Here is a 27,366-nt window from a genome sequence, read left to right as displayed (position 1 = left end):
GAATATATGTATATTCATGTATAACTGAAAAATTGTGCTCTACACTGGAAATTGACACAACATTGTAAACTGCCTATAACTCAATTTAAAAAAGTTAAAAAAATTTTTTGAATGCACCAAGATAATAATGATGAAAGAATGTAAGGTGACATTTCTTTCTACCTTTAAAATTTTTATATCATGGTTATTATATTTTTGAAAGGAAAAATCAAAGGGTTTAGGAATGAACATGTACTTTAAACTGTAAATTAAAATAAATTTTTATTTCAAAGCATCTTTTAAAATTACAGCATGTCTATCTTATGCTGTTAACTCTGCCCAACTACAACTTAGCCATATGAAGCATAAAACACTTCAAAAATTTGAATGTAAACCACATTTTTAAAACAAAAAGCAGTCTTAACACACCTCAAATTTTAGATGCCAATGTATTTTGTCCAAGTATATAGCTTATATCAAAAAAGAATATTTTAAATATTTCTATAGTAAATAGTTGTAATAATTTCTTAAACTTCCAATTATACAAATTAGAAATGTTTGTGAATGTAGTTATTATAGTTGACACAAGCTGACAGGAGAAAACAAACAAGAACTCTTACTTTTGAAGGCCTTAAATTTTATTATCCACAAAGTGGCAAGTATTTGTATCTTGTTTGCACTTACTTCTTTAGATCAAGTTCATCACATTTTAAATTCTCCCAAAACGAAGAGTGTTGCTTTTAAGTCCATAGTTCATTTAAGTCATATTTGAGAGAAAAAATACTAGAGAAAAATGTTGAAACTTAAACCAAAAAAATTCAGATGCTATGGTCTTACGCGCTCATTAAGTGCTGCTGGTAGAATACTATATTCCAGATTACAAATAAAATTCTTAGACCATTACAAATATAAATTCTCTTATTACCAAGGAAAAAAATCCCTCAAGATTTGTGATTTACTGTACAGAGGAATTACATTTTTAAAGTATGTCCTCATCATACACATTATTTGTCACTATCATCTTTCACGCTTTTGCTCCATTTGAAGACGTTTATGTACCTCCCCTTCCCCCTGGCTACATATTTTAAACTACTTGGGTACTGCAACAGATTTTTGGATTTTGGGATAAAGAAGCCTACATTTTAGATAATGTTTAAAGTACATCTGTAGGCTACCGCTTCAATTCAAAAAAGAAAAAACAAAAGGCGCTGAAGAGCCCATACTTCCCTCTGTTCTTCTGAGGTTTACTCCAATTAAGCAATCTATAAAATGACCACGCTATGCATGTTACTTACTTTCTGCTTAAAAGCTAAAATGATGGAGGTTTATGCCTACATAAAGGAGGTGAACTACTCAGCTCTTGATTTTTCTATTCATGCTTCAGTACATAAAGTGATGTTTAAAAACTCCATCTATTTGGAAAAAAAAAAAGATTTAAAACCACCACACAAGTTAACACACTTGCAGTTAAAACTATTCCAGAAGCCTGCTTATCTGAGTCGCTAGTATTTTCTGCAGTGTTTAATTAACTGATAGCTAAATTTAGTGAACACAAAATAGCTTGGCATGTTATTCTGAAGTAAAGCAAGAAGGTGGCTTGATGCACTGAAGATATAAATAAGAGGCTTCCATTTGCTAATAATTCTAAACAAGCAGTACATTTAAATTTAGTGTTTGCTAACAAAAGATCTAAAACAGTTCACTACAAAACAACCCTGTAGATGTCCCTTTTATTAATAAAACTCCAAGTGCCAAATCTCATTACAGGGCCCATAATATTAAAAAAATACCAATTACCAAGTTACCTAGACTTTGCAAGATTAATCATTCAATTTCAGCAAATGAGAAATATGAAATGTGCAAACGTTCCCAAGTTAACAAGCGAGGGATGACAAGTGCTTTCAAACCTGAACATCAGAGTGAGTTGTAAAGCCTCCGAAAGATAGAATAAGACTGGTTTGACTCCGATTTTGAGAATTCTGAACTACTACCGTTCATCTTACCCAGATCTTCAAATACCTGTTTTCTTCCAAAGTCCCTAAGTTAGAAAGTCATCCGAAACGGTCAGTTTTCCATTTCTCTAGTCTTATTAGGCATACTATTTTGCAATTTAAAAATATATATCTTACACACATATCTTATACTCTCCTGCTTGCGTCAGTGTTTACAGTATTGCTAAAAATACTAATATACATTGTTAAAAATGACCTCATAAATAATCTACTTAAACCTTCTTTGGCTACATGTACCATTCTGTTTTTCCACCCAAGTGTCTTATTCAGAAAGTGCTTCCTGTGAGAACTGCTTCCAATGAATGCATTAAACTTGCAAAATCTAGCTTCCCACAATACGTAGTCTTTTTTCTTTTCTACCCTGTACTAGAAGTCCCATATTTACAAAAAATAGTTTAAACTTTACAACAAATCCATTACCATATAAAAAAAAAGTGCAATTCTCTCTCGCCCCGTATTCTGGGGCAACGACATTCTTCATACATTTCTACAGAATAGCAGCCTATGATAAGCAAGTAAGGTGCTTAGCTTATGCCCAAGGATCTACTTTTTAAGTACGCCGGGCAGTACTTTTGTACAGTAGGGGGGTCCGTGTGCGGGCTACTGGCGGAGCGGCGCGCCGGTCAGGTTGGCCAGCTCGATGAGCGCCAGCGCCCCGTGCAGCCGCTCCCGCTGCTCCTGCAGCCGCCGCTGCGCGCCGCTCTTCTCGTCGTCCTCCTCGTCCGACTGCAGGTACTCCAGCGGGTCCTGCTGCTCCTGGTCCGCCTTCGGAGCCAGCTTGCCTTTCAGGGTCGGGGTGCGCTGCTCTCGGGTTTCCCAGTACCTAGGGGAGACGCATCGCGTTAGTGGTGCCGCGCACGTGGCATTCTCCAGGGTGCGCGCGTCTTTAAAAAAAAAAAAAAAGGGGGGGGAGACATTCTCAAACGTTCACTTTAAAAAAAGGGGGTGGGGAGACATTCTCAAATGTGCACTTTTCTTTAAAAATAAAAAGGGGGGCAGATATTCTTAAATGTTCACTTTTCAAAAATAAAAAGGGGGGCAGATATTCTCAAATATCTACTTTTCTTTAAAAAAAGGGGGGAGACATTCTCAATGTGCACTTTTCTTTAAAAATAAGAAGGGGAGCAGATATTCTCAAATGTTCACTTTTCTGTAAAAAGAAGGGGGCAGATATTCTCAAATATCTACTTTTCTTTAAAAAAAACGGGGGTAGACATTCTCAAATGTGCACTTTTCTTTAAAAATAAAAAGGGGGCAGATATTCTCAAATATCTACTTTTCTTTAAAAAAAAGTGGGGAGACATTCTCAAATGTGCACTTTTCTTTAAAAATAAAAAGGGGGGCAGATGTTCTTAAATGTTCACTTTTCAAAAATAAAAAGGGGGGGCAGATATTCTCAAATGTTCACTTTTCTTTAAAAATAAAAAGAAGGGGGGCAGACATTCTCAAATATCTACTTTTCTTTAAAAAAGGGGGGACACATTCTCAAATGTTCACTTTTTAAAAAAAAAGAAGGGGAGACATTCTCAAAAGTTCACTTTTCTTTAAAAAAAGAAGGGGGAGACATTCTCAAATGTTCACTTTACTTTAAAAAAAGAAGAGGGGAGACATTCTCAAATGTTCACTTTTGTTTTAAAAAAGGGGGAGAGGTCTTTACTATGGTATTATTTTATGTTTCAGTTTATAAAGTTATACAGCGATTTCACATGTATTACATGTATTTCCTGTAATGAGGCAGATTCAGGTTCAAGTTGAAGGGCTTGCTCAGATTTCCAGAACCAACAGGTAAGATGAGACCCTGACGGAGCTAACTGGGAGAAAGTTTACACCCACAAAATGCTGCAAATGGATTAATATGTGTAGCGCATAGAGTTTACTCAGAAATTTAAGAGCACCGTCATTATTCTCCTTTGTCACCAATGATAATTCACAAGAGAAAATGTTAATGTTCCACCTTTCTGATAACCAAAGAAAGGTATATTTTAATGACAGGACCACGACCTACAAAAATGTCCATTCAAAGACTTGTATATTCGTGTTCATACAGCAGCTTTATTTGTAACCACCAAAGACAACACAAAAGCCCATCAGAAGGTGAAGGAATAAACAAGTGGAGGTGTAGCCATACAGTAGAAAAAGGAATGAACTGATTCCCTCGGCATGATGACACTCAAAACAGTCCCGCTGACTAAAAGCAGTCAGACAACCAGGAGTATATACTGTATGACTTCACTTGTATAAAACTCCACTAAATGCAAACTGACTATAGTATCAGAAAGATCAGGGCTGTCTAGGGAGGAGGAAGGCGGGGAGGAGCGGAGTGGTGGACTGCAAAAGGCCATGGGGAGGCTTGTGAAAGTGATGGACATGTTCACAATCTTGATCAGGGTGATGGTTTCACATATGGTGTCTACCTACGTCAAAACGCATCACATTGTACACTGTAAGTATGTACAATTTATTGTGTGTCAATTATACCTCAATAAAGCTGGTTTTTAAATTACATACCAAAAAAATAGTACAATGACCAGATTTCAGGAAATCCAGACTACTCAAACTGGAAAAGTCTTGGCAATACTCAGAAGTGTAAAAAGAGAAATGCAAACAGTTCAGTGTGACTTGAAGGACAACCAGGAAAGGAAAATAGCAAAAGGTAATTAGCAAGGTCAGCAGGGACCAGGTAACGAAGGGCTTTGAATGCCACAGTAAGAGGCTCAGACTTCATACTGAGGATCATAGTAGCATTTGAGAAAGACCCCTCTGCCCACAGCATGGAGAATGGATAGAGAAGACCAAAGTGGCTGAATCTGAGAGTTGTTAAGGAAGTGGAATCCAAGGTCGGTCACTGAGCAGACAGGAGAAAAAGAAGATAAAGACAAGGATGACTTGGGCAGAATCAGAGATAAGGGGGCAGCAGGGCCCAGCCAGGAGGAAGAGGGAGGGAGGAAGTGATGCAGTACCCGAGACAGAAGAGACAGACGCAACCCCTGCCCCTGTGGAGCTTACGATCCAGCAGGGAAGACAGACGGTAAACAAACAAATAAACGTGTGATGGAGGTTTTGAGAGGGAAAATACAACGTGTTGTAAAAGCATCTTTAGGATTTAAGGATTTAACCTTGTTTGTTTAGGGGATTGGTGGGCAGGTTAGGGAAGCCCTTCCTGAAGGGATGTTTAACCTGAATAAGAAATGAAGAGAGGGGGGTGGGAAGGGATAAATTGGGAGTCTGAGATCTGCAGATGCACACTACAATATATAAAATAGATAAACAACAAGATTCCCCTGTATGGCACAAGGAACTATATTCAATATCTTGTAGTAACCTATAATGGAAAAGTATATGAAAAGGAATATGTGTATGTATATGTATGACTGAGACATTGTGCGAGAACCAGAAATTGACACAACATTGTAAACTGACTAGACTTCAACTAAAAAAAAGACAAGACGTGAAGAATGAGCTGAGTGGCTAAATGAAAAGGGAAGTGAGCACGAAGGCCTGGAAACTACAGCAATGGTGGTGCCGAGGGACAGGAAGCCCAGGTGGCTAGGGGAGACGGAGTCACAGCAGCACGATGAGGCATTCTCGACTCCACCCTAAGTGCAGAGGGAGCTACGGAATCCAGGGAGTGGCACAATCAGTTGCTGCTGGGGAGTACACAGTAAATGACTCCTTAAAGCAAGATACCCTTAGAGAAATTATTTTTATATTCTTCCTTGTTGCCATTAAAAAAATTAAACTGGGTGCTTTTCGGAATTTTCCTTTCGAAGAACCTCTAGCCTCCATCCATGTAATAATCAACAGATACTTAACTCCAATATAAAGAAACTGAAGGGGGATTGAACTGATGGCAAATGGAATCCAACACATAAAAAATATTCTTTTCCAAGGGGGTAAACTCTTGCTTTTAAAATAAATCATGGTCTGGACACTCAGACTAATTAATATCCTATAGTAGTTTTCTATCACACACAGATCCAAACAAAACTGCTAACAATTCTGTGGTGTGAGGAAATAGCGAGCCATTTCAAGTTATTTTATAAAATGTGTATACAAGCAACTTATTTAAATCGAGAGAACTGTCAGTGTCCCCAGCTCCACCCACACACTGGGCAGTGCTCCGAAGTAGGTGCCAGGAGAGCCTTACTTTGCCAACCACTCGGCGGCAGCCTGGTTGTCCACAGCCTGGGGCTTGCTGAGAGCATCTGTGGGCTCCTCCCGCTTCAGCCTGGCATAAGGGTGCTTCGGACAGTGGCGGTTTGCATGGGTGAATCTACTCAGGCAGCCTTCAAAACACACAGAGAGAAACACTTACAAGGATCTGGACACCCAGCAGACACGGAAAACTGATATCCCAGAAAGTAATTTCATTCTTGGAATCCATCATTAAAAAACATCCGAAAAGGTAAACAAAGCTTTAAGTAGGAAAACATGCCCTCAGGTTTGTTGGTAACAAGCAAACATTTTAAAAGCAAATTAAATATTTAATAATTAACATTGAGGCGACCATTGTGTATAGCTGAAGCAAATTCACTAGACGCTACATTTGTAGCAACTGACTAATAATCAAAAAAAAAAAACATGGAGCAACAGAACAAAACTGTATTGAATTTCAAAAATAACTATGTAAAAATGTACAGAAGAAAAACATCTTAAGAAACTGTGATAAAAGATTAAGAAAACACTTAAGAAAAAAGTGTTAAAAAATCACCAACAGCAGTGGTGTTGAGATGGTAAAATCAACTCACCCCCCGCCCCTCCTGTACTCAAAATTTTAGACAATAACATGTTTCCTCCAGTTTAACAGTTAAAAAGTTTAAAACCAAAGTAAAAGCCGACTCTAAAGGCTGTATTTACTTTTATAGATTCTTCTACTGCCTACAACTGGACATAACATCTTCAATTGTCCATTAAGATTTTTTCAATTAAAAAGAATATTTAAAAATCAGTCTTTTCCCAGAAACACAATTAGCAAGGAAGGAAACAGGATGTTTTACAAAATCTTTATCAAAAATCTCACCTCCCAAAAAGTCAAGCAACAGATACTTTAACTCTTAACTCAACAACTAATTATTCCATAAACTTAACTCCTAACATCATACCATTTTCTGAACAAACAAAAGGTTTTTCTCCGGTGTGAAGACGCTGATGTGTTTTGAGCTGTCCGCTTTGAACAAAGGCTTTTCCACAGTCTGGATAATCACACAGGTAGGGTCTCTCACCTAGGTAGACAGGATGCTCTATATTATTTCTGAGACAATAAGGTGAGAAGGGGAAGGGGAGGGAGAGTGAATCATGACTCCAAACAATACACATCACAGCCTCAACAGAGCAGCCAGCGGCAGTGCTAACAGCCCCCCAGTGATGTCAAGCAACTGTCTACTTGTGCTTTTAAGTACACGGGTTCAAGTCTTTGAAGTTAGCATCTTCAGCTTGTCCCCTATTTTTCCTCCCCACCATCGAAATCGCTAACTCTTGCTGATGCTTTAAAATGTCTCCCACTCCTGCTTTCTCACTGCCACCTGCCCTGGTCAGGCTGGCAGCCCCTCCAGGCTGGCCTCTAGTCTCTCACCCTGCACAGCACTTCCGGAGTAGCTGGCACAGAACACTTGCTTTTTACACTCAACTACTCCCTAAAATCACCCCCAAGCCCTACTGCACTCCTTGAACAACTGAAAATTATCCAGTGACTTTTAAATGGTCCCCTGTTATCCGCACTATAGCTGCTGGGTTAGGGGGCAAGGTTTAGCTCTGCTTCCCTCCTGGGGATGCCTTCCAGCCACGCGGCAGTTCCCCAGCTTGTTCTGCTCCTTGAAATCCCTATCTTCCCTGCCCATCCAAATCTCCCCAACCCTGGAGGTCCTCAGAGACTCCTCCTATCACTCCCTACTTCCAAATAATGGAGCTACATATCCCGTTACTCACTTTGCATCCTGTGTTATGTACCATGGCACTCTCATTATACAAAGATGCACCTTGTGCTCCATTTCAATTCCTATACACAACACAGTGCTAGGCTCAAGAAAACCCTCAAAAAAGATGTTGCTCAATCATAATTAAACTTCTTACTTCTTGAATAAACATTCTTTGGTCAACAATTATACACCAGTTCTCCCAATATGACTCAAAGAACACTAATGGGTCTTCCCTAAATTTCTCATTGTTTGGAAATGTACTAAATGAATGTGATAGTTGGACACAAGTTAACAAAACACAGGATACAGTTATTTAAAATAGTAAGAGAAATGCTTTCTACAAAGCATATACTTGTAGAGCTTAACGATTCCATGGAAATCTTGGGTTCAGTCCCCTGGCATACGGTGTATTAGGAAGCAATGGGTGACACACAGTGCGTCAGCACATCAGGAAAGGGACTCAGGGACCCTTTTACAATGCCACATGGTCTCGAATCTTATCTACACGGGCAACATGTACTCTACAGCTGTGAACCAGTTATTTGGGGTTATTTCAGACTAAATAGATTGAAAAAAAAAAAAACACAAGAATTCTCAAACTCAGATATTCACTAGATAATATTATGTTTTACTGAATGTTACCTGAGTCAAAAAACCTCTTGGCCACCTTAGTTTATAATAATTCAAAATTAAAATTTTACCCCCTTTCAGGGATTCAGCTAAGAAAACTGTATTCTGTCATTAAAATTTATCTTTTCAAAAACTGAAAGAAAAGAAAATGAAAGAAACGGGTGATGACCATGAACACAGTGGAACAAACAGGACGCCAAGGGTTAAAAGCCCAAGTTCTAGACCAGTGCTGCCCAGGAAAGATGGCGCGAGGACCACTCCTCGCAGTCACATTAACAAAGCAAAAAGGAGCAAGTGAAATTAACTGATAACATACTTTATTTAACCCAGTGTATCTCAAATATTATCATCTCAATTTGTAATCAGCATCAAAAACCATGCTAATACTGCTCACCCCTTTAGACCAGCCTCATTTCTAGTGCTCAGGAGCCACGTGTGCTGCCATACTGGCCAGTGCAGTTCTAGACTCAAGGGTATGAGAAGTTGTGAGTCAGTGGTAATTGGTTTTTTCGGTGCCTCAGTTCCCTTATCTGTAAGTTATCTGATCTCATTATTAGAACCATAAGGCCCCTTCTGTGCCAACTTCCTCTGTGGAAAGAACACAGCCCTCTTTATATATATTTTTTGCTGTTGGCATTTTAAATGCAAGTATAACTAGTCTACACAAACACAGATAGTCATGGGCTAGCTCCCTACAAGACATTTAATTCTAAAAAATTATACTTCATCTTAGATTTCATGGTTAGGCCAAATACTCTGATGGTACAATTAAGGACTCTTGAAGTTCTATTAAAAACTTGACAATTACTTATTTAGGATTTGGCCTACAACTCACTTTTTTTTTTTTAATTTTTTTGGAGGGGGAGTAAGTAGCTTTACTCACTCATTTATTTTTAGAGGAGGCACTGGGGATTGAACCCAGGACCTTGAGGATGCTAAGCATGCGCTCTACCACTTGAACTACACTCTCTCCACTACAAATCGGTTTTAAGAGTTATCCAGACATATCAAGTAACATTCAGGTAGACAGAAGGATAGAACCAAATGTAGTAATAACATTCGTGTGACAACTACATTAATGACCGTGATAACTTTAGAAGTCACGTGGTATCAATGTTCAGAAAACCATCCGGCCCCAGCAACAGGGAAACTGACTACACTGCCTGTTTGAAAACCTTTACGTTACGGAAACACAACGCAACTAAAAAATTAATTCATAGGCCCAAACATCAAATCAGTTTTCAGCGTAAGCGTCACTTCCGGCATTCTCTAAAATGTGCTCAGCTTACCTGTGTGAGTCCTTTTGTGAGCCTGAAGTGATTTCTCCCGTGGAAACACCCTATTACAGATGTTACAGCGGATTCTGCTGGACGAATGCTCTCCTTCATTTATTAAATCCCGTACAGTATCTGCTCTGGGTCTACCACGCCGGATTCCATCCTGTCAACAAATTTGTATAAACATTAATGTCACTTACGGACTCCACTCATTAGAACAAAATGTCACAATGCAGGCATACCTCGCTCACTATGCTTCATTTTATCACACTTGGCATACTGTGTTTTAACAAATTGAAGGCTTGTGGCAATCCTGTGTCATCAGATGATGGTTAGCATTTTTTCTAGAAATAAACTGTTTTTTAATTAAGGTATGGACATTGTTTTTTTAGCCATAATGCACACTTATGAGACTACAGTATAGTGTAAACATAACTTTTTATGCCCTGGGAAACCAAAACATTTCTGTTACTTGCTTTACTGCAGTATTGGCTTTATCGCAGCAGTCTGGACCTGAACCCACGGTATCTCCAGGGTATGCCTGCTAATAACTTTTTAAAACTTTTCTTGAGTAATTATCAGTAAAATGGCAGAGCAGGTAGTTCCAAGGGCCCATACCTCCACAGATCACTGAAAAATGGAGCAAAAACTGTCAGAATCAGCTGTGGCACAACTCCAGAAAATAATCAGAGATTTACAGCAACTCAGCGAACACTGAATCAAGAAACAGGCAACATAAAACAGTAGGAAAGCTTTGCAATGCTTTTGACTACCCTTGCCCCACGTCCTCCCCGCAGTGGTCTTTGAAGCCAGCTGCCTTCATTCTCAGTGTGGGAACCTAGTTCCTGGTTCAAGAGAGAACAGAGAAGACTTTATTCTGAAAGAATTGTGTTTGTCTGTTTTGACCAGCCTAAGGGCTACCTGAAGGTCTCACACAGATGCCAGTCTTTGTTTTGTCTAACTTAGAACTCTCTCTGGGCAGAAAAGCAGCTACACCGAGGGCATCTCTCTCAAAGACTAACTCCTAAAGCCAATAACAACTTGCTTCCATCTGGAGGAAACAATTTCAACTAAGGCGCGCGTGCACACACACACACACACACCAAAAGCCTGGAAGGAAAAGATGGGAGAGTTTGGGAAATGAAGGCTGTGAAAAGTGCCCACATATCCTAAAGACAAGAATTTAGGAAGCTGCACACTTGCCAGGGCAGCAAGCATGCTCAGAAAAGACCTGCAAAGAACCTAAGTTTTCACTTCTGGCTGATCTTTGGGTGCAGCACAAGCAGGAAGTGAAGGCTAAGACAGAGCCGTAAATGTCTGGCTAAACATAGAAGGAGAGCTATATATAGCACAGAGTTATTCTGCAAATTAAGAGAAGTTTTTTCAAAGGGGAAGGGTATAGCTCAAGTGGTAGAGCACATGCTTATTATCATGTGTGAGGTCCTGGGCTCAATCCTCAGTACCTCCTCTAAAAATAAACAAATAAATAACCCTAATTACATCCCCCGAAAAAGAGAAGTTTTTTCCTTTTCTTTTCTTTTTTTGGGGGGAGAGGGGAACGCCAAGCATTCAAGGAAATCTCTCTCAAAATAAAAGGTCACAAGCCGAAGAAACAGACTTTAGAGAACAAACACAACAAAGAATAGTTTACAAAACCAGTTTATCACTGAACAAGTACAAACTGCAGCACACAACAAAAATGGACTCTGAAAGAATCTGATTTGCAGAGTTACTACATTGTAATACTCAAAACATCCACCTTTCAACAAAGTATTACAAAGCATACAAAGCATGAAACAAAAATATGGCCCATAAACAGGAGAAATTAATAGAAACTGTGAGGAAGCAGACATTGAAACTGCTAGACAAACATGCTAAATAAACTGCCTTAAGTGTGCTAAAAGAGATCATGGAAACTATGGACAAAGAACAAAAGAAAACCAGGAGAACACTTTTAACAGAGAATGTCAATAAAGAAACAAATTATTTTTAAAATATTAAAATTCTGGAGCTAAAAAAAATCAGTCACCAAAATGAGAAAAATTCACTACAGAGTCTTAATGGCAGATGTAAACTGGCAGGAGAAAGAACCAGTAAACTTTAACATAGGTTAACTGAAATTATCCAGTCTGAGGGACAGAAAAAAAATGAACAGGGCCTAAGACACCAGTAGGACATCAAATGTCTTACAGGTCCATTCAGGCTACAATAACCAAATATCACAGGCTTGCTAACTTAATAAATGGCAGTTTATTTCTCACAATTTTGGAGGTTGTAAAGTCCAAGATCAAGGTGCCGGGCACAGTCAGGTGAGGGACTACTTCCTGGTTCATAGCCAGCAGCTTCTTACTGTTTCCTTACATGGCAGAAGGGGCCAGAGAGCTCTCCAGAGCCTCTTTCACGAAGGTACTAATTCCATTCATGAGGGCTCCACCTCTATGACCCAAGCACCTCCCAAAGGCTCCTAACAGCATCATCTTTAGGAGTCAGGATCTCAACGTATGAATTGGGGCGGGGGGGGGGGGACACCATAGCATCAAGCACACCAACATGCACACAACTGGAGACCCAGCAGGCAAGAAAGAAAAGGGCAGAAAAATATTTGACGAAATAATGGCTGCAAATTTCCCAGATTTGCTAAGACACACATCTAAACACTCAGGAAGCTCAATTAACTGCAAGAAGAAAAAACACAAAGAGAGATACACATGGAGACATAATCAAACTACCAACAGACAAAGACAGAATCCTGAAAGCAGCAAAAAAAAAAAAGCAGTTCATCACACATACGAGTCCTCAATAGGACTAACAGCTGATTTCTCAGGAGAAACTATGCAGATCAGTGGGATGACATGTCTAAAGTGCTGAAAGGAAAAAAAAAAGTAAATAATAATCTTACAGTCAACAAAACTATCTTTCAAAAGTGAAGAAGAAATTAAGCATTTCCAGATAAACAAAAGCTAAGAGTTCATTGCAAGTAGACCTGCCCTACAGTAAATCTAAAGGAAGTTATTTCTTCAGGCAGAAGAGAAAGGACACTAGACAGTAACTCAAAGCTGCACAAAGAAATAAATACCACCAGGCAACCACATAAGACAAAAGTATTGTATTTTGAGCTTATAACTCCTTCTTTCTTTCCTATAGAAAAGGCAAATGCCAAATGTATTGGAAAAAAAATAATAAAAACCTTTGTTCATGAACATAATGTAAGATGTAACTGTGACAAAAGTAACAAAAACAGAGAGGACGAGAGCTGAATGGGAGAATTTTTGTATACTTACTGAAGCTAAAGTGGTATTCAAAATAGCTTGTTTTACATTTAAGAAGTTAATTAAAATTCCCAGGGTAACCATTTCAAAAAATAAAAATTTAAACATTTAAAAACCAGAAAAGGAAATAAGAGAGGAAAGAAAATAGTACGATACCAAAAAAATCAATTGAACACAAAAGAAGGCAGTAATAGAGGAACTGAGAAATAACAGGTATAAGACATATAGAATATAATAAAATGGCAGAAGTTCTTCTTTATAAGCAATCACCATAAATGTAAATAGGTTAAATTCCACAAATAAAAAGCAGAGACTGGTAGAATGATTTTTTTTAATAAACCAATTATACACTATCTATAAGAAACTCACTTTAGATCCAAAAACATAAATAGGGTAAAAGTAAAAGGATGAAAAAAGATAACAATTATAAACACATACACACCACAAAGGAGTCTCCAAAATGTATGAAGCAAAATTTGGCAGAACTGAAAAATAAAGAGATAGTTCAATAATAGCTGGAGACTTTCACTTTCAATTAACAGATAAGGACAACCAGAGAGTCAACAAAGATATAGAAGATTTGAGCAATGCTGTAAACCAACTACACCTAAGAAACATATACAGAACATTCACACAAAAACAGCGAATACCCATTTGTCTCAAGTGCACATGGAACAATCCCCAAGACAGACCACATGTTAGGCCACAAAGCAAGTATCAATGTATTTTAAAAGACTGAAATCATCCAAAGGATCTTCTCTGACACATACGGAATGAAACTATAAATCAATTAACAGAGGGAAAACTGGAAATAAATTATTCACAAATAAGTGGAAATGAAACAACACTCAACAGCCAACGGGTCAAAGAAGAAATCACACAGGAAATTAGAAAATACTTTGACACGAATGAAAAAGAAAAATATAACACATCAAAACTTATGGGATGCATTTCTTGGAATGGAAGGCTCAATATAAAATATCAATGCTACCCAAAGTGATTTACAGATTCAATGCAATCTCTAGTAAAATTCCAAAGGCCTTTTTTGCAGAAATGGAAAAAGCAATCCTCTACTCACAGATTTGCAACAGGCTCCAAATAAGAAAAACAATATTTTAAAAAGAACAAAGAAGGAGAACTCATACTGTTGCGGAAAAATGTGTTACAAGTCGGTGTTACAACTCAGTTGTGACAGCAACTTGGATTCAGGCGAGAGACCAAGCAGCACTCAGGTTTATTACATCAGCAGGCCCAGAAGAGTTAACACTTTAGGTTCTGGACCCCATCTGTATGTTTACACAGGTCTTTTATAGGCTGTCAGTTTTACACTTTGTAACATCATATGTAAATAAAGTACAACAGAAGTTGACCAACCAGGAACAAGCTTTGTAGAAGTAGCCCAATCAGGAGTGAGCTCCATGCAAATGAAGTAATACAAACGGACCAATCAGAAGTTAGGGAAGTGGACCAATCAGAAGTTAGGGAAGTGGACCAATCAGAAGTGAGAGTAGTAACCAATCAGGAGTGAAGGAACGTGAGCTTGGGGAACCAATAGAATTTTAGGTGTAAGTTAGCCGCTTTAGAGGCAAAAAGTGAGATAGAGCCTCTGGCCAGGGAACCGGACGGTACTAAGAGAAGAGCGGTCCTGCCCAGGGGTCCTTCCAGTCTTTTTATGGGGCTTCCTGCCTCAATACTTTCCTACTACAAAACTTACTTTAAAGCAATGCTTATTAAGACAGTGAGGTACTGGCATAAGGAGACACACAGACCAATGAAACAAAACTGAGAATCAAGAAATAGGCCCTTATTCTATGGCCAACTGGTTTTCTTTCTTTTTTTTTTTTAATTTATTTTTGGGGGGCAGTAATTAGGTTTACTTACTTAATTTATTTCTTAGAGGAGGTACCGGGGATTGAACCCAAGACCTTGTGTATGCTAAGCATGCACTCTACGACTTGAGCTATTCCCTACCCACTGCCAACTGGTTTTCAACAAGGGTACGAAGAACACTCAATGGGAAAGAATAGCTCTTCAACAGATAGTTCTGGGATAACTGGGTCATGGACCTGAACCTCACACAATACAGAAAAAATTAACTCAAAATGCATCATACCCCAAAATGTCAGAGCTGAAACTTTAAACTCTTAAAAGAAAGCATGGATAAATCTTCATGACCTTGGACTTGACAATGGTTTCTTAGAAATGACACCAAAAGTAACAAAAGAATAAACTGGACTTTAAATTAAAAATATTTGTGTGCCAAAGGACATTATCAAGAAAGTGAAAAGATATCCTACAGAATGGGATATAGTATTTGCAAATAATGTATCTGATAAGGTTCCAGTATCCAGACTATATAAAGAACTTTTATAACACAACATCAAAAAGATAACCCAGTCAAACAGTGGGTAAAGGTCTTGAATAGACATTTCTCCAAAGTAGTGATACAAATGGCCAGTAAGCCCATGAAAAGATGCTCAACACCAATTAGTCATTGGAGAAATGCAAATCAAAACCACAATGAGGGTCAATTATATCTCAATAAAGCCCGAAGTGGGGAAAAAACAATTTTTAAAAATGAGATATTACTACATTATACTCAAAAAAAAAAAAAAGGAAAACAAGTAAGAAATAAAGGGGGGTTTTTTTGGCAAGGATGTGGAGAAACTAGACCCTTTATATATTGCTGGTGTGAATGTAAAGTGGTTCAGCCACTGTGAAGAAGTTGGATAACGTGATACAGTGTCATATACATATGCACATATACCCACGTGGAATACACACACAATGGAACGCGGTTCAGCCATAGATATGACGCATGCTACAAGGTGGATGACCCTCAAAAATAATACACTCATCAGAAGAAGCCAGATACAAAAGGCCACATGGTGTATGATTCCATGTAATGAAATACCCAGAATAGTTAAATACACAGAAACAGAAAACAGATTGGTGTTTTTCAGAGACTGCCTGTAGAGGGGAGAAGGGAGTGACTACCTAATGAATACAGGACTTTCTTTTGGGGTTATGAAAATGTTTTGGAACTTGATACGGGTGGTGGTTTCACGACAATGTGAATTACTAAGTGTCACTCAATTATACTTTAAGATGGCTGATTTTATGCTATGTGAATTTCAGCTCAAAGAAAAATACAGAAACATGAACATACTAATGGACTTTAGTTAATAATAATGTGTCAATTTAGTTAATTAATAGTAAAAAATATACCATATTAATATAACCACATTAGCAACAGGGGAAACCAGGTATGTGGTTTATGGGAATTCTCTGTACTATCTTAACATTTCCATATATCTAAAACTAATCTAAGCATTTATTTGAAAAAACAAATCTTTCTTCCCAGGCAAGTTACAATTTTAACATACAAGTTATATGAAAAAAAGAAAAATCATGGAACCATGTACAGCTCCATCCAAACTGAAAATGTTTTGACTACTTTCAATATAAACACATGAAATCTTCCCAAAGCTTAAAAACATCAGCCTGAAACTTGACGATAAACCACAGCAAAATTCCCTTCAATCAATTTCCACCTCGAAAGAAAAACTCAATCTCACCATGGATGAGTTATCTTATAAGTCATGTTTAAAACATTCTTAGGTATTAAAATCTATTTCCCCAGCAGCCAAGAGGTAGAAGCAACCTAAATGCCCACTGCCAGATGAATGGATAAAGTGTGATATATACAATGAAAAAGTATTCCACCTTAAAAGAGAAGGCACCCCTGCCATGTGCTACGACATGGATGAACATTAAAGACATCCTAAGTGAAATAAGCCAGCCACAAAAAGAAATACTACACAATGCCGCTTCTATGAGCTATTAAAATGAACAGAAACAGAAAGCAGAATGGTGGTTGCCAGGGGCCACAGAGAAGGAGAAAAGAGGAGTTTGATGGGTATAAGGTTTCAGTTTCACAAGATGAAAAGTTCTAGGGCTCCATTAAACAACAATGTTCATACAGTTAATACTTTAAAATGGTTAAGGTGCGAAATTTTATGTTATGTGTTGTTTGTCACAAAGTAAAAGAAGAAGGGAAAAAAGAACATGGGAAAGCACTGTGGCAGATTGTATTATTGTGAAAATACTCACTGCCTCTCCCTCACTGAGGTCACAATGAGGCCAGCCAGGCTATAGGACTTTCTTAGCCAATAAAATGGGAATGGAAATCACACTTGTGACTTCTGAGCAAAAGCCTTAAAAGCCATCACAAGGTTCTACCATCTCTCTTTCCCCTCTGCCTTGAGAGTCACATGTCCCAGGGTCCCAGAATGAACAGGATGAGGAACACACCTGCTGTTAATCCTCACAGGATGTATATAACACAAGCCTTGTTGAGATTGAGATTTTGAGCTCGCCTTCTGCAGCATGCTTTAGCCTAAGCGAACTGGCTCAGGCACACTATTAATAAATATTTGTTGATGGGATAAAGATCTCATAAGTTCTCCACAGTAATTTTATGTTATGATCACATCATGAGTGATTGTTTTCAATCTTATCTTAAAAATGCAACATAAACACAGCATCTACGATCCACAGAAATAGCAGGTGACTGATTCTGTTAAGAAAGTAATGAAACATGAAATACAGTTAATTAAAAAGCTTAGTGATACAACTCTTGGCTGCCTTCAAACAATCATCTCCCTAGTATTTTTTAAATACATAAAAACATATTGTTGACTCTGTTACAGTTTGAAATCAATGATTATTTAACATCAAAATTTTAAGGTTATCCACTACTTTTTTTCTCTGTTTCTGGTTAAAAAGTTAGCAAGCATGTTTAATAGTGGGGGCAGGTTTTGTGTTTTGTTTTGTTTTTAAGTTAACCATGTGGCTGCCTCCCAATAACTCTATGATCTTGTTTCAACTACAAACCACACATTCACCCTTTACAGATGAGAAATAGACAGCTGAAAAATACAATATAGAACAACATCCCAGCCATAGAGAAGTAAAGCTTCACTAAATGCATTCTTTCAACTAAGAAATTAAGCAAGACAAGTAATTAGCTAATACTGTAAATAAATGAATAGAGTATCTTCTAACCATATACACAAAAATAAGCAGTGCCACTTAAAGAGGACCCTTTTCATTTTGGCCCTAGCAATTTAAAAAATGTTTCTCAGACTCATAGACATAGAATACAAACTTGTGGTTGCCAAGGGGGCGGGGGGTGGGAAGGGACAGACTGGGATTTCAAAATGTAGAACAGATAAACAAGATTATACTATATAGCACAGGGAAATACATACAAGATCTTGTGATAGCTCACAGCAAAAAAAAATGTGACAATGAATATATGTATGTTCGTGTATAACTGAAAAATTGTTCTCTACACTGGAATTTGACACAACATTGTAAAATGACTGTAACTCAATAAAAAAAGTAAAATAAAATAAAATAAGGAATGTTTCTAGGTACGTTTTGACAATTACAGAGTCTTAACTCATCGGCAACCAAATATACCTGTAGCTGAAGAGACATATCTTGTCAAGACTGCTTGATGATTTGAAAAGGAAAAAAAAAAAGTTAAAAAGAAATTCTAAGACATCCTATTGCTATTATGTGGCAACTGCTGCAAAATAAGCTACTAGAAAGCAGCAAAATGACTAAACTGCCAAAAATGTTTCCATACTTTGGCAAATTTAATTTTTAAAACAATCTCAGTACCTCCAGAAGATAAGTTAGTGATTTTGAAAGTGTTTTCTAAAATATTTTATGATAAATGTTTTGAGTTTACAATGTCAATAACTAAAATATCTCTTTGAGGGGAGAAGAATCAGATTAAGTTATTTATTTATTTAAATGGAGGTACTGGGGATTGAACCCAGGACCTCGTGCATGCTAGGCACGCACTCTACCACTGAGCTCTACCCTCCTCCCTATAATTAACTTTAAAAAGTTATTTAATAACATTTGAGTTATTTATTTCTCAAGCCACTTGGAATAAGGTACACATTTACCTAGGCTTTAGAAAAAGTTATATTCAAACTTGATATTTAAGTTACTAAAAAGCTAAAAGTCCTCAGCACATTTTTATACAAAGTAAAATTCAAATAAATTGTACAAAGACAACCTAGAAGGAAAAGAAAAATAGGTCTCGGAAGGAAGTGTGTGTACCCTGACAAGAAAATGAGAAAATGTGAATGATCTTATTTCCCTTTTTGAATTCAGATTTAGATCCAAATTTCCTATGGCTCATGTAGCTGCTTCCTAACCTGATCCCCCACCCTGATCTATCTGCACAACTTTCCAAGTCCTGATTTGCATCTGTCTTTTGTACTATGTGTCCTCTCCTAAAGCATCTCAGTTGAGAAATAGGTAGTTATTGTGTGTATTTCACGTCTACTTGCATCTTCTTAATATTAAAAAAAAAAAATCCCTAAAGTCAACTCACACATGATATACACAGAAGCAATATCATGTAAGGATTAAGGGCAAGGGCTCTAGAAGATTCCAATCAGTTCTGCCCCTTTATCATACGATGTCAACTAAACTTAATCTTGAAGACTCTTCTCTCATTCATCCTTTTTCGTCAGGTAAACAAGGTAAATTAAAGAATTCAAAACCCTCAAAACAGAGCCTGTTGGTTTGCTCTGCAAGGCAATAAATAATAAATGACTACTATGTTCACATAACATGTTAACATGATGTTATGTTTAAACTTGGTGATCAAAAACGCCTGTGTACTAATCAGCTGTTATGTTTATGTTTAAAGTGTTCAGTGATAAAAAGGTGAAACAGCGTAGGCAGCGGGCAGGTCCTGAAGGGTGAATGGTATCTGAGGATGTGCAGAGAAGCCAAACCACACAGTTCCTACAGTAGAGAATTAACCTCATCAGTGCAGTCTGAGTACAGGGCACAAGGTGTGGAGGTTTGGAATAGCCTATGGCAGAGGGAAATCAGACCTGCTCCCTCCCCTCCCAGAATTCTCCAGCCTAGGAAGACAAAGCGCTAATATATCATTATCGTCCCCATCATGCTGAACAATCTTTGTGATGAGGGGCCAATATGAGTTGGCAGATGATGGATATTCTCCGCACAGGCAGGGGAGGCAGGTTTGGGCAGGAACGAACCAGACAGGAAGCAAAAGCTGACACCAGGTGTGCAGGACTCGGATGTTAACTAACAGCTCCCTTGTGAGCAGTGGCAACAGACAGACAGTAAAGGGACACAAATGTTCTCAAACCCACAGCTGTTACTGCCTCTAACCCAGACTGAGAAGGGGTGGAAGGAGGCATGTTATTGGCATCAGCTATATTACAAACTTGCCTCGCATCTTCTCAAAAAGTGAACAGACTTAGCATGATTCACGTATGACGCATGTGGAGATTTAAAAAAAAAACGAGTACATTAGAGAAATAAAGTAAAAAAGGATGGAACTCTCTTATCTTTAGTCTAGAAAGCATGAATCACCAATCAATCTAGGTGACTTCCTTCAATGAAGATATATTCCAGATCTTTCCCCTTCAAGATGGAGAAACTGAATTTTTGGAGCTGTATTTGGATTGCTTCGTTGATAAAAGGACAAGTTAAAATCAATGTCTAACAATTTACGAAACAGTTACAGTGTGAAAGACTGTTGGGAGGAAAAAAAGTGAAATATATATAAAAGCCTTTTCACTTCATAACTTGTGGTATGTTTTACCTCTGAAAAGAAGTCGATTAAGTGGAAATAAAATTCAATCCTATGCATTATTAAGCAACTTTTATAAAACGTTTGTGTGACACTAAGTCTTATTTTAGGCCAAAAAAAAAAAAAAAAACACCTTGCAGATCTCATTTATCTATAATAACATTAATCTTCTTGGATAATCCAAAGTTAGATTGTTATAACTAACAATAAAATAATAGGTGCAAAATCTTCCACAAGTATTTATGCATGTCTTTATGTTGCTCAACTATATAACCTATTATATGTTTCTTTTTTAAAAGATACTAAACATGTAAATAATATTAACACAGAAAAATATCTAGGATATGAAGCCATCTTAACTAAGGGCTACCTAGAGATAGCACTCAGACTGTCCACAAACTCACTCAGCACTACTTTTGAATATTTCTACTGCTTGTTCTTTCAAATTTTTACTGAAATGCAGCTTCAAGAGTTGAATATGTCAAGGCATAGTTTTAGAACTTCACAGTTCTTTAAGAACAATGCCATTAGCAACAAAGTGTATCAATGTCCTCGGCTCAACTAGGAGTTTCAACATCTCTGCTACTGCATGTAAAATGATAACCAAACTTGTTTCACTTTATACAGTATTTGTTGATATCGATGTACTTATCCACAAGGTGACTTACTTGTTTTATCTTTAGCAAACTACTTATTTTATGTAGCCACTTAAATAAATAAATATTAACCTTTTATTAGAACCATTCATTACACAAATACTTAACTGAGCGTATTTATTCAGTATTTGCAGAGTGAAAAGCATTTAAGTTGAATATGTCCACCAGAGAGAAATGGTCCCGGCCCTCCCGGAGCTTACAAAGTGTACAGAGGTATGTATGTGTCAGCACAGAGGCACCCCCAACCCATGCTTCAGGACTAGGATCCACAAAAACTCGACTATAGTCCCAGCATTCGCGCTACGTAGCTGTGTACCTTGGGGAGCTCTCTTCACCAATCCCTCTAAACCTCAGCTGCCTGATCCCGTAAACTGTAGGTTTGAACCAGGTAGTCACATCCTTCCCAGTTCTAAAACAGTCTGAAACTCAAGCAGTTCGCGGTCGGTGACAAGAGCGTCTCATTCCAGTGTGTGCTGTCAGAATCTAGCAAAGTTGTACGCTGGATGCATGAAACAGAGCGAGGACCCAACTCCCGCTGCGGAAGATTCTCTTAAGTCCCTTCTTGTTCTTCAACCAGCTCTGCAGGGCATCTCTAGCAAGACCGGTGTACCTGCGGTGCTGAAGCAGAAACGGCGCAACACCCTCCCCTCCCTGCGGCCTCTTTTCTCACTCTCCGGCCAGAGAGAACCCGGCGATCGGCCGGCCTCCTCCGCGACGCGAAGCCACGCTCGCGCACACGGCACCAGCCGGCCAGTGGCCTCCGGTCGGCTGGGCCTCCCAACCTCCCTGGCAGACGTCACGTGACCGACGCCCCGCCCCCTCCTCGCCCCCGCGGGGGCCAGGGTTTTGGCGCGCGGCAGTGACGTCAGCGTCCTGTCACCCGCCACCGCCCCCGCGGCCGCCAGAGCGACCCCGCGTTTTAAACTCGGCCCCGCCCCGCCCGCCGCGTCCGCTGGCGCTGCCGGCTCCCGGGCCGCGCCGTTAACGGGCCCCGACTGCCCCGCGCCCCGCCCGTCCGCGCTGCTTACCTTGAGGTGGCCGCTGTCCGGGCTGCTGGCTTCCTCCTCGTCCTCCCCTCCCGAGGCAGCGGCGGCCGAGGCGTTGGGCAGGGGCACGCCCCGGCCCCGAAGCCCGGGGTGCTCGGCGGCGGCGGCGGGCAAGGCAGCCGAGGCGGCGCCCCCGGCGGCCCCGGGGCTGAGCGTCACGTTGTGCGCGTTCTCGCCCCAGCGCCACGGGTACACCATGAAGTCGCTGAAGCCGGGGCTGGTGGGGATGAGCGGCGGCGGTGGCTCCGGCTCCCCTCCGCCGCCGCATGTGGGCTTGATCGGGGTTGTCCTGATGACCGACACCAGCACCCGCTTCGGGGAGTCCTGGCAGAAGATGACGGGCGGCGGCTGCGGCGGGTTGTCCGCCATCGGCGCCTCCACACCCCGGATCATTGCCCGGCTCGGATCTGCAGCTCCGGGGGCCGTGGGCCGCACTCCCTGAGCCCGGTCTGGTCCTTCGCTCCGCTCGCCCGCGCTGCTCCGAGTCGCCGGCTCTCAGTCCCGCCGGCTCATGGCAGGCGGATGTTTCCCTGAACCTTACTGCGCCGCGGCCAGCAAAAGAGCGGAGCGGCTCGGCCGGCACCAGGCGGCCACGGCCGGACCCCAACCCTGGGTCAAGCCTGCCCTTCGCTCTTTGTACTCCCCAAAACGGAGGCTGCAGCGGCGGGAAGCAGCGGGCTGCCTGCCTTGCGATGACAGGAAAGCAGGACGCGCGGCGCCGAGTCCCCGAAAATAACAACCTGCCGCCAGGCTCCCTGCTCCAGTTTTTCCCGCGTTACATTTCGCGCCTGGGCGGAACCAATCACCGCGAGGACCCTGCCCGCTGGCCGCAGCGGCGAGTGACAGGTCGCGCGAGCCAATGGCCGGGCCCGGACTTCTTTCTAGCCAGAACGGGGCGGAGCCGGAGCTGCGCGCGGGTCCTTTCTGGCACGCCATTGGCCGCCGCCCTTGTATTTTTTTTCTGCCTGGAGAGCCAACAGCGTTCGAAACTCCAGGGGAGCGCGCGACGTCTGCACTCGCCCAGACACACCCTCCAGGAGCCCCGCCCCCGCCGACCCTCTGCGCGGGTAGTCAGGGTTGGAGGCGCACGGGGGGGCGGACAGGGGCTGGCGGCAAGAGAGTTGCTGATTGGAGAGGTGTCGGCGAAGGGCGGGGCCAGGGGCGGTCGTTGGCCGACGGGGGCGCGCGTCCGCCGGCCCCACCCGCCTGTGGCTGTTGGGCTGCGGTTCCCGCGCGGCTGGGAATTTAAAGGGCTGGGGCCTGGGCCGCCCGCCACGCCCCCGACTCCCGCCACCCGCTCGAGGGGGACCCAGGCCTTTCTACTGCAGTTTCTAGTGGACACCAAGAGGTGCCTAGTTTCTTAATGGCTCGCGTCTGCCCAGCTGCTGGATTCGCTGTGAATTGACCCTCTCCGCGCCCCCGACTCCCCCCAAGGCTGAGGTGGGCATCAGTCCCAGCCTTCGCCTCACCGGGCCTCGATTTCCCGTCTGTGTAAAGTGGGGTAGTTACGGAAGTGGTCTGAGGCCCCCGTGTGCTGCTCGCGGCTCGGAGGGCACACGAACGCAGGCGTGAGTCCATTCTCACACCCCGACGGATGCCCAGAAGACGCCCCGAGGACTCCCCGCCCCCGCGCCGTGGTTCCCCACCCAGTGCCGGGCCGCGCCTTCATCCCCGCGTCCCGAAGGGCTTGGAGCTCTGGGTGCCCCGGAGGGTTCCAGTCGTTCCAGACTCCATCTGCCCGCCCCCGCCGCAAGGACCTCAGCCCGCACTAGGGGGGATTCTGAAAGACCCCGCGAGTCCAAGTCTGTCAAGCACCCACCGAGGCCAGTGTGGGGCTTGGAAGCACCGCACAGCAGAGGATGGGGCAAAATGGGATGTCCAGCCTCATAGTCTCTAGAATGTGACAGAAGCAACCGTGTCTTGTTTTGTTCTTGGCTGTATTGCTAGGGCCTAGCTTGACTCATGGTAGGCCTTCAGGAAACATCTGTTGAATAAATGAATGAATATCCAGCAGTTTAAGGGTTAGAATTAGTAATTAGAACACGCCTGCATAATATGCAGCTGCGTGGTCTCTCTCTCAAACACACACACACACACACACACACACACACAGCTATGCCACAATTGTTTAAAACAAATTGAACTTACATGAACAAATTCTAAAATACATTTTATGTGATTTTAAAAAAACATGGAATATGATTTTCTTCATGTTTAAAAAAAGGTGAGGAAAATATAACTATCCATTTTTGCTCTTAGATATACAAAATATCTCTAGCAAGATACATAAGAAACTGATACATAAGTTGACCCCAAGGAGAGGAATTATGTGGCTGAGAAACAGAAGTGGAAAGATTTCAAAAGATAAAACATGTAACTCTTTGTATCTTTTGAACTTTGAACCAAGTGAAACTCTTTTCAAAAACAGTGTCACTACCATTTCCTGGAGACCTACTATAATATTGTTATTATATATATATATATATATATATATATATATATATATATATATATATATAATACAACATAAAATGTATAATAACATACAATAATATGGATGGATGCTTTTATTCTACTACTCAACAATTTTGTAGGGTAGATATTCCTGTTTTTATTTTACAGATGAGGAATGTTGAGGCTTGTCCAAAGTCACATGATGATAAAAATCCTTTGTAAGGATGGCTCTGAAAACTGCCTATGGCTTACACCCCTTAGAGTCTGCTGAACAAAGGGAAGCAGCTGAAAAACGGGGCCCCCGCATTTCTGAGACTTGTTTCTCATCTTCCAAAACTTTCAGGGCTTAGAGGTTAAAACCAGTTTGATAGTTTGATAAATAGTTGATGTGGAAAGTTGAACGTTTGTCTCTCACTTCACTTAATTCAATAAATACTCATTTACAATTTTGTGCCAAATGACACATACTTCTGAGTCCATTGGAAGGGAAATGTAATCTATAGATTTTATACATGAAAAACAGTAACAAGAAAAAAGTGGTATTTCCATCACAGATTCTGTTTTACGCACCCCAGAGAGCAAGATGAATCATTCGGAACCAGGACACTGACTTTCTGCTTCTAAAAATTATACTTCATCAACAGTAACCTGGCAACTCCACTTTCTCTCTGCCACAAGAGAATGAAAGACATGCCAGGAATGTGTGAAGTGGGCAGAGGGTGATTCCAGGAGCAGCGCTGAGGTCATGCAAGAGCTGCTTTCTTGGCTCCATTTCCATGCAACTAGGAAGCTGTCTGAAGTGTGTGGGTCATACTCCTGATGTCCTTGTTCTGCCCTAGAAAATATCCCATAATGGTCAACATCCCATAATGTATACTAACTCTGAAGAATACTAAAAACCCATCTTAGGGTACTTACTATATTATTACAGTAGCCTTTCCAATTGTTAAAAATTTAGGCCTCTTCTGATAGAGATACATACCTCAAATCCTCTTTTTAAAATGTATTTTAAAGTTTCAAGATAAAATCTGAGTAAAACAAAGCAAGTTTCTTTTTCACTTCGAAAACATAATAACAAGAACATTTGAAGCTGCTTGAGTGCTACAAAATCCTCTACCCTCGCTGGTTTGGGAAACTGAGCGTAACATAAATCCTTTTAAGTGATTTGTCTTCACAGCTAAAAGTGCAGATAAAACAGCTTCGCAAATAACTGTAGATGAAATAGGATAAAAACGGCTGATCACTGGTTTTGAGATAAGCAGGAAGATATTTTACCATAAAAATTCTCCAAAATAATTTTCTCAATGTTCTATTTGGCAACAGACTGGAAACTTGAGTTTCAAAAAACCCTCTTATAATGAAAAAAAAAAAAAATCTAGGGGGAAATGGTTTCCTGTAATAGTTCAACAGGATTTTTTTTTAGCTCTAATAACAGGAAAATAACTACACAAACCAGGTACACTTTTCATCTGAAAGAACCTTTCCCAAAATATATTTCAAAAACCTTGCCCATGAGAGTTTCCTCAAGTTAAGAGAATAAGGAAATAATTTTTGACATCTATTTGCCTACCTACTGTCACAAATGCCCAAATATTTCATAATGAAGGTATTGCTAATTTTCTTAGAAATAGCTCTTTTGGTTTCAGATAGGCGATCTAACTTGTAAGTAAGAGTAAGCCTGTTGGACCAGTTTAGAAAACAAAGATGGCATCATTAAAAGGAAACAGGAGCGTCAAATTGACTACCAAGTCAGGATTACAACCTGAAACCGGTCATCAAAACCCTTTGGGGACACATGGCTTCTGGCCTCCCTTCCTCCCTCTATAGACGATGTACTTCATTTTTTCCTCCCTGTGGACACACTTTGCTTGTCCACGTATACGGCAAAATGCACACAACCATGGACCAGCCTCTGGGTTATTTATGCTGTATTCAAGCCATCAGAAGAAACATATTAGACTTTGCAAATCTCAACTTCAAATTATTAAGAGGTAGAATCTGATCGCCCCGCTTGGATCAGGTGGTCCGATCAGCAGGCGTGACCCAGCACAAAAAAAGGTGGACTAGGACCTTTATGATCTGAAAAACAGTTCTCAGAGAAGAGGGGAGATGGCTTGTAGATGGTACTAAAAAGGCAAAAAGCACATTTTTTTTTTCAGCAAGTTTTCCACTTACAATAAATCACGAGCATGTATTATGTCAGAAGTATTCTTTCTCAGTGATCTAAGTGACTTGGTATTCAGTAAGGATACAACATGACTCACAGAAAGGGAGCAATGTAACTTCTTGAACTGTCCTCTGTTACTGGAATTGCAGGGTTTGTTTTTTTAATTTGCTGTTTTTAAAATCAATGCTTTAATAACCATGCATATAGTTAAACCTTTGCCTGCATCCGTGGTAATCTTCTCAGGTTATGTTTTTCTGAGTAGAATTGATAGGTCCAAAACTTTACAAAACTTTTAAGTCTTTTG

At 40.5% G+C, this 27,366-nt stretch overlaps 1 protein-coding gene across 1 annotated transcript; it reads right to left on the bottom strand.

Moving 5' to 3' along the window:
- Positions 1-242: 242 nt before the first annotated feature.
- On the bottom strand, positions 243-22,834 carry ZNF367 (zinc finger protein 367). Its single transcript, XM_072959158.1, has 5 exons — positions 22,424-22,834; positions 9,826-9,976; positions 7,094-7,213; positions 6,139-6,277; positions 243-2,814 (listed from the first exon to the last, which is right to left on the bottom strand). Exons 1-5 carry the CDS (start codon positions 22,832-22,834, stop codon positions 2,592-2,594), a joined length of 1,044 nt encoding a protein of 347 aa, XP_072815259.1. The 3' UTR covers positions 243-2,591.
- Between the last annotated feature and the right edge of the window lie 4,532 nt (positions 22,835-27,366).

This window comes from Vicugna pacos, chromosome 4 (genome assembly GCF_048564905.1).
Source record: "Vicugna pacos chromosome 4, VicPac4, whole genome shotgun sequence".
In the NCBI taxonomy this organism is placed as follows: Eukaryota; Metazoa; Chordata; class Mammalia; order Artiodactyla; family Camelidae; genus Vicugna; species Vicugna pacos.
Note: the sequence above shows the minus strand (reverse complement) of the source record. Positions and strands in the feature narration are given on the sequence as shown.

Excerpts from the sequence above, each read along its gene's own strand:
- ZNF367 (XM_072959158.1), bottom strand. The coding sequence starts at position 22,834 with ATGATCCGGGGTGTGGAGGCGCCGATGGCGGACAACCCGCCGCAGCCG. Across the intron at positions 6,278-7,093 it reads TTTTGTTTGTTCAGAAAATG|GCTGCCTGAGTAGATTCACC; the intron begins GTATGATGTTAG and ends TGTGTTTTGAAG. Across the intron at positions 2,815-6,138 it reads GCCGCCGAGTGGTTGGCAAA|GTACTGGGAAACCCGAGAGC; the intron begins GTAAGGCTCTCC and ends CGTCTCCCCTAG.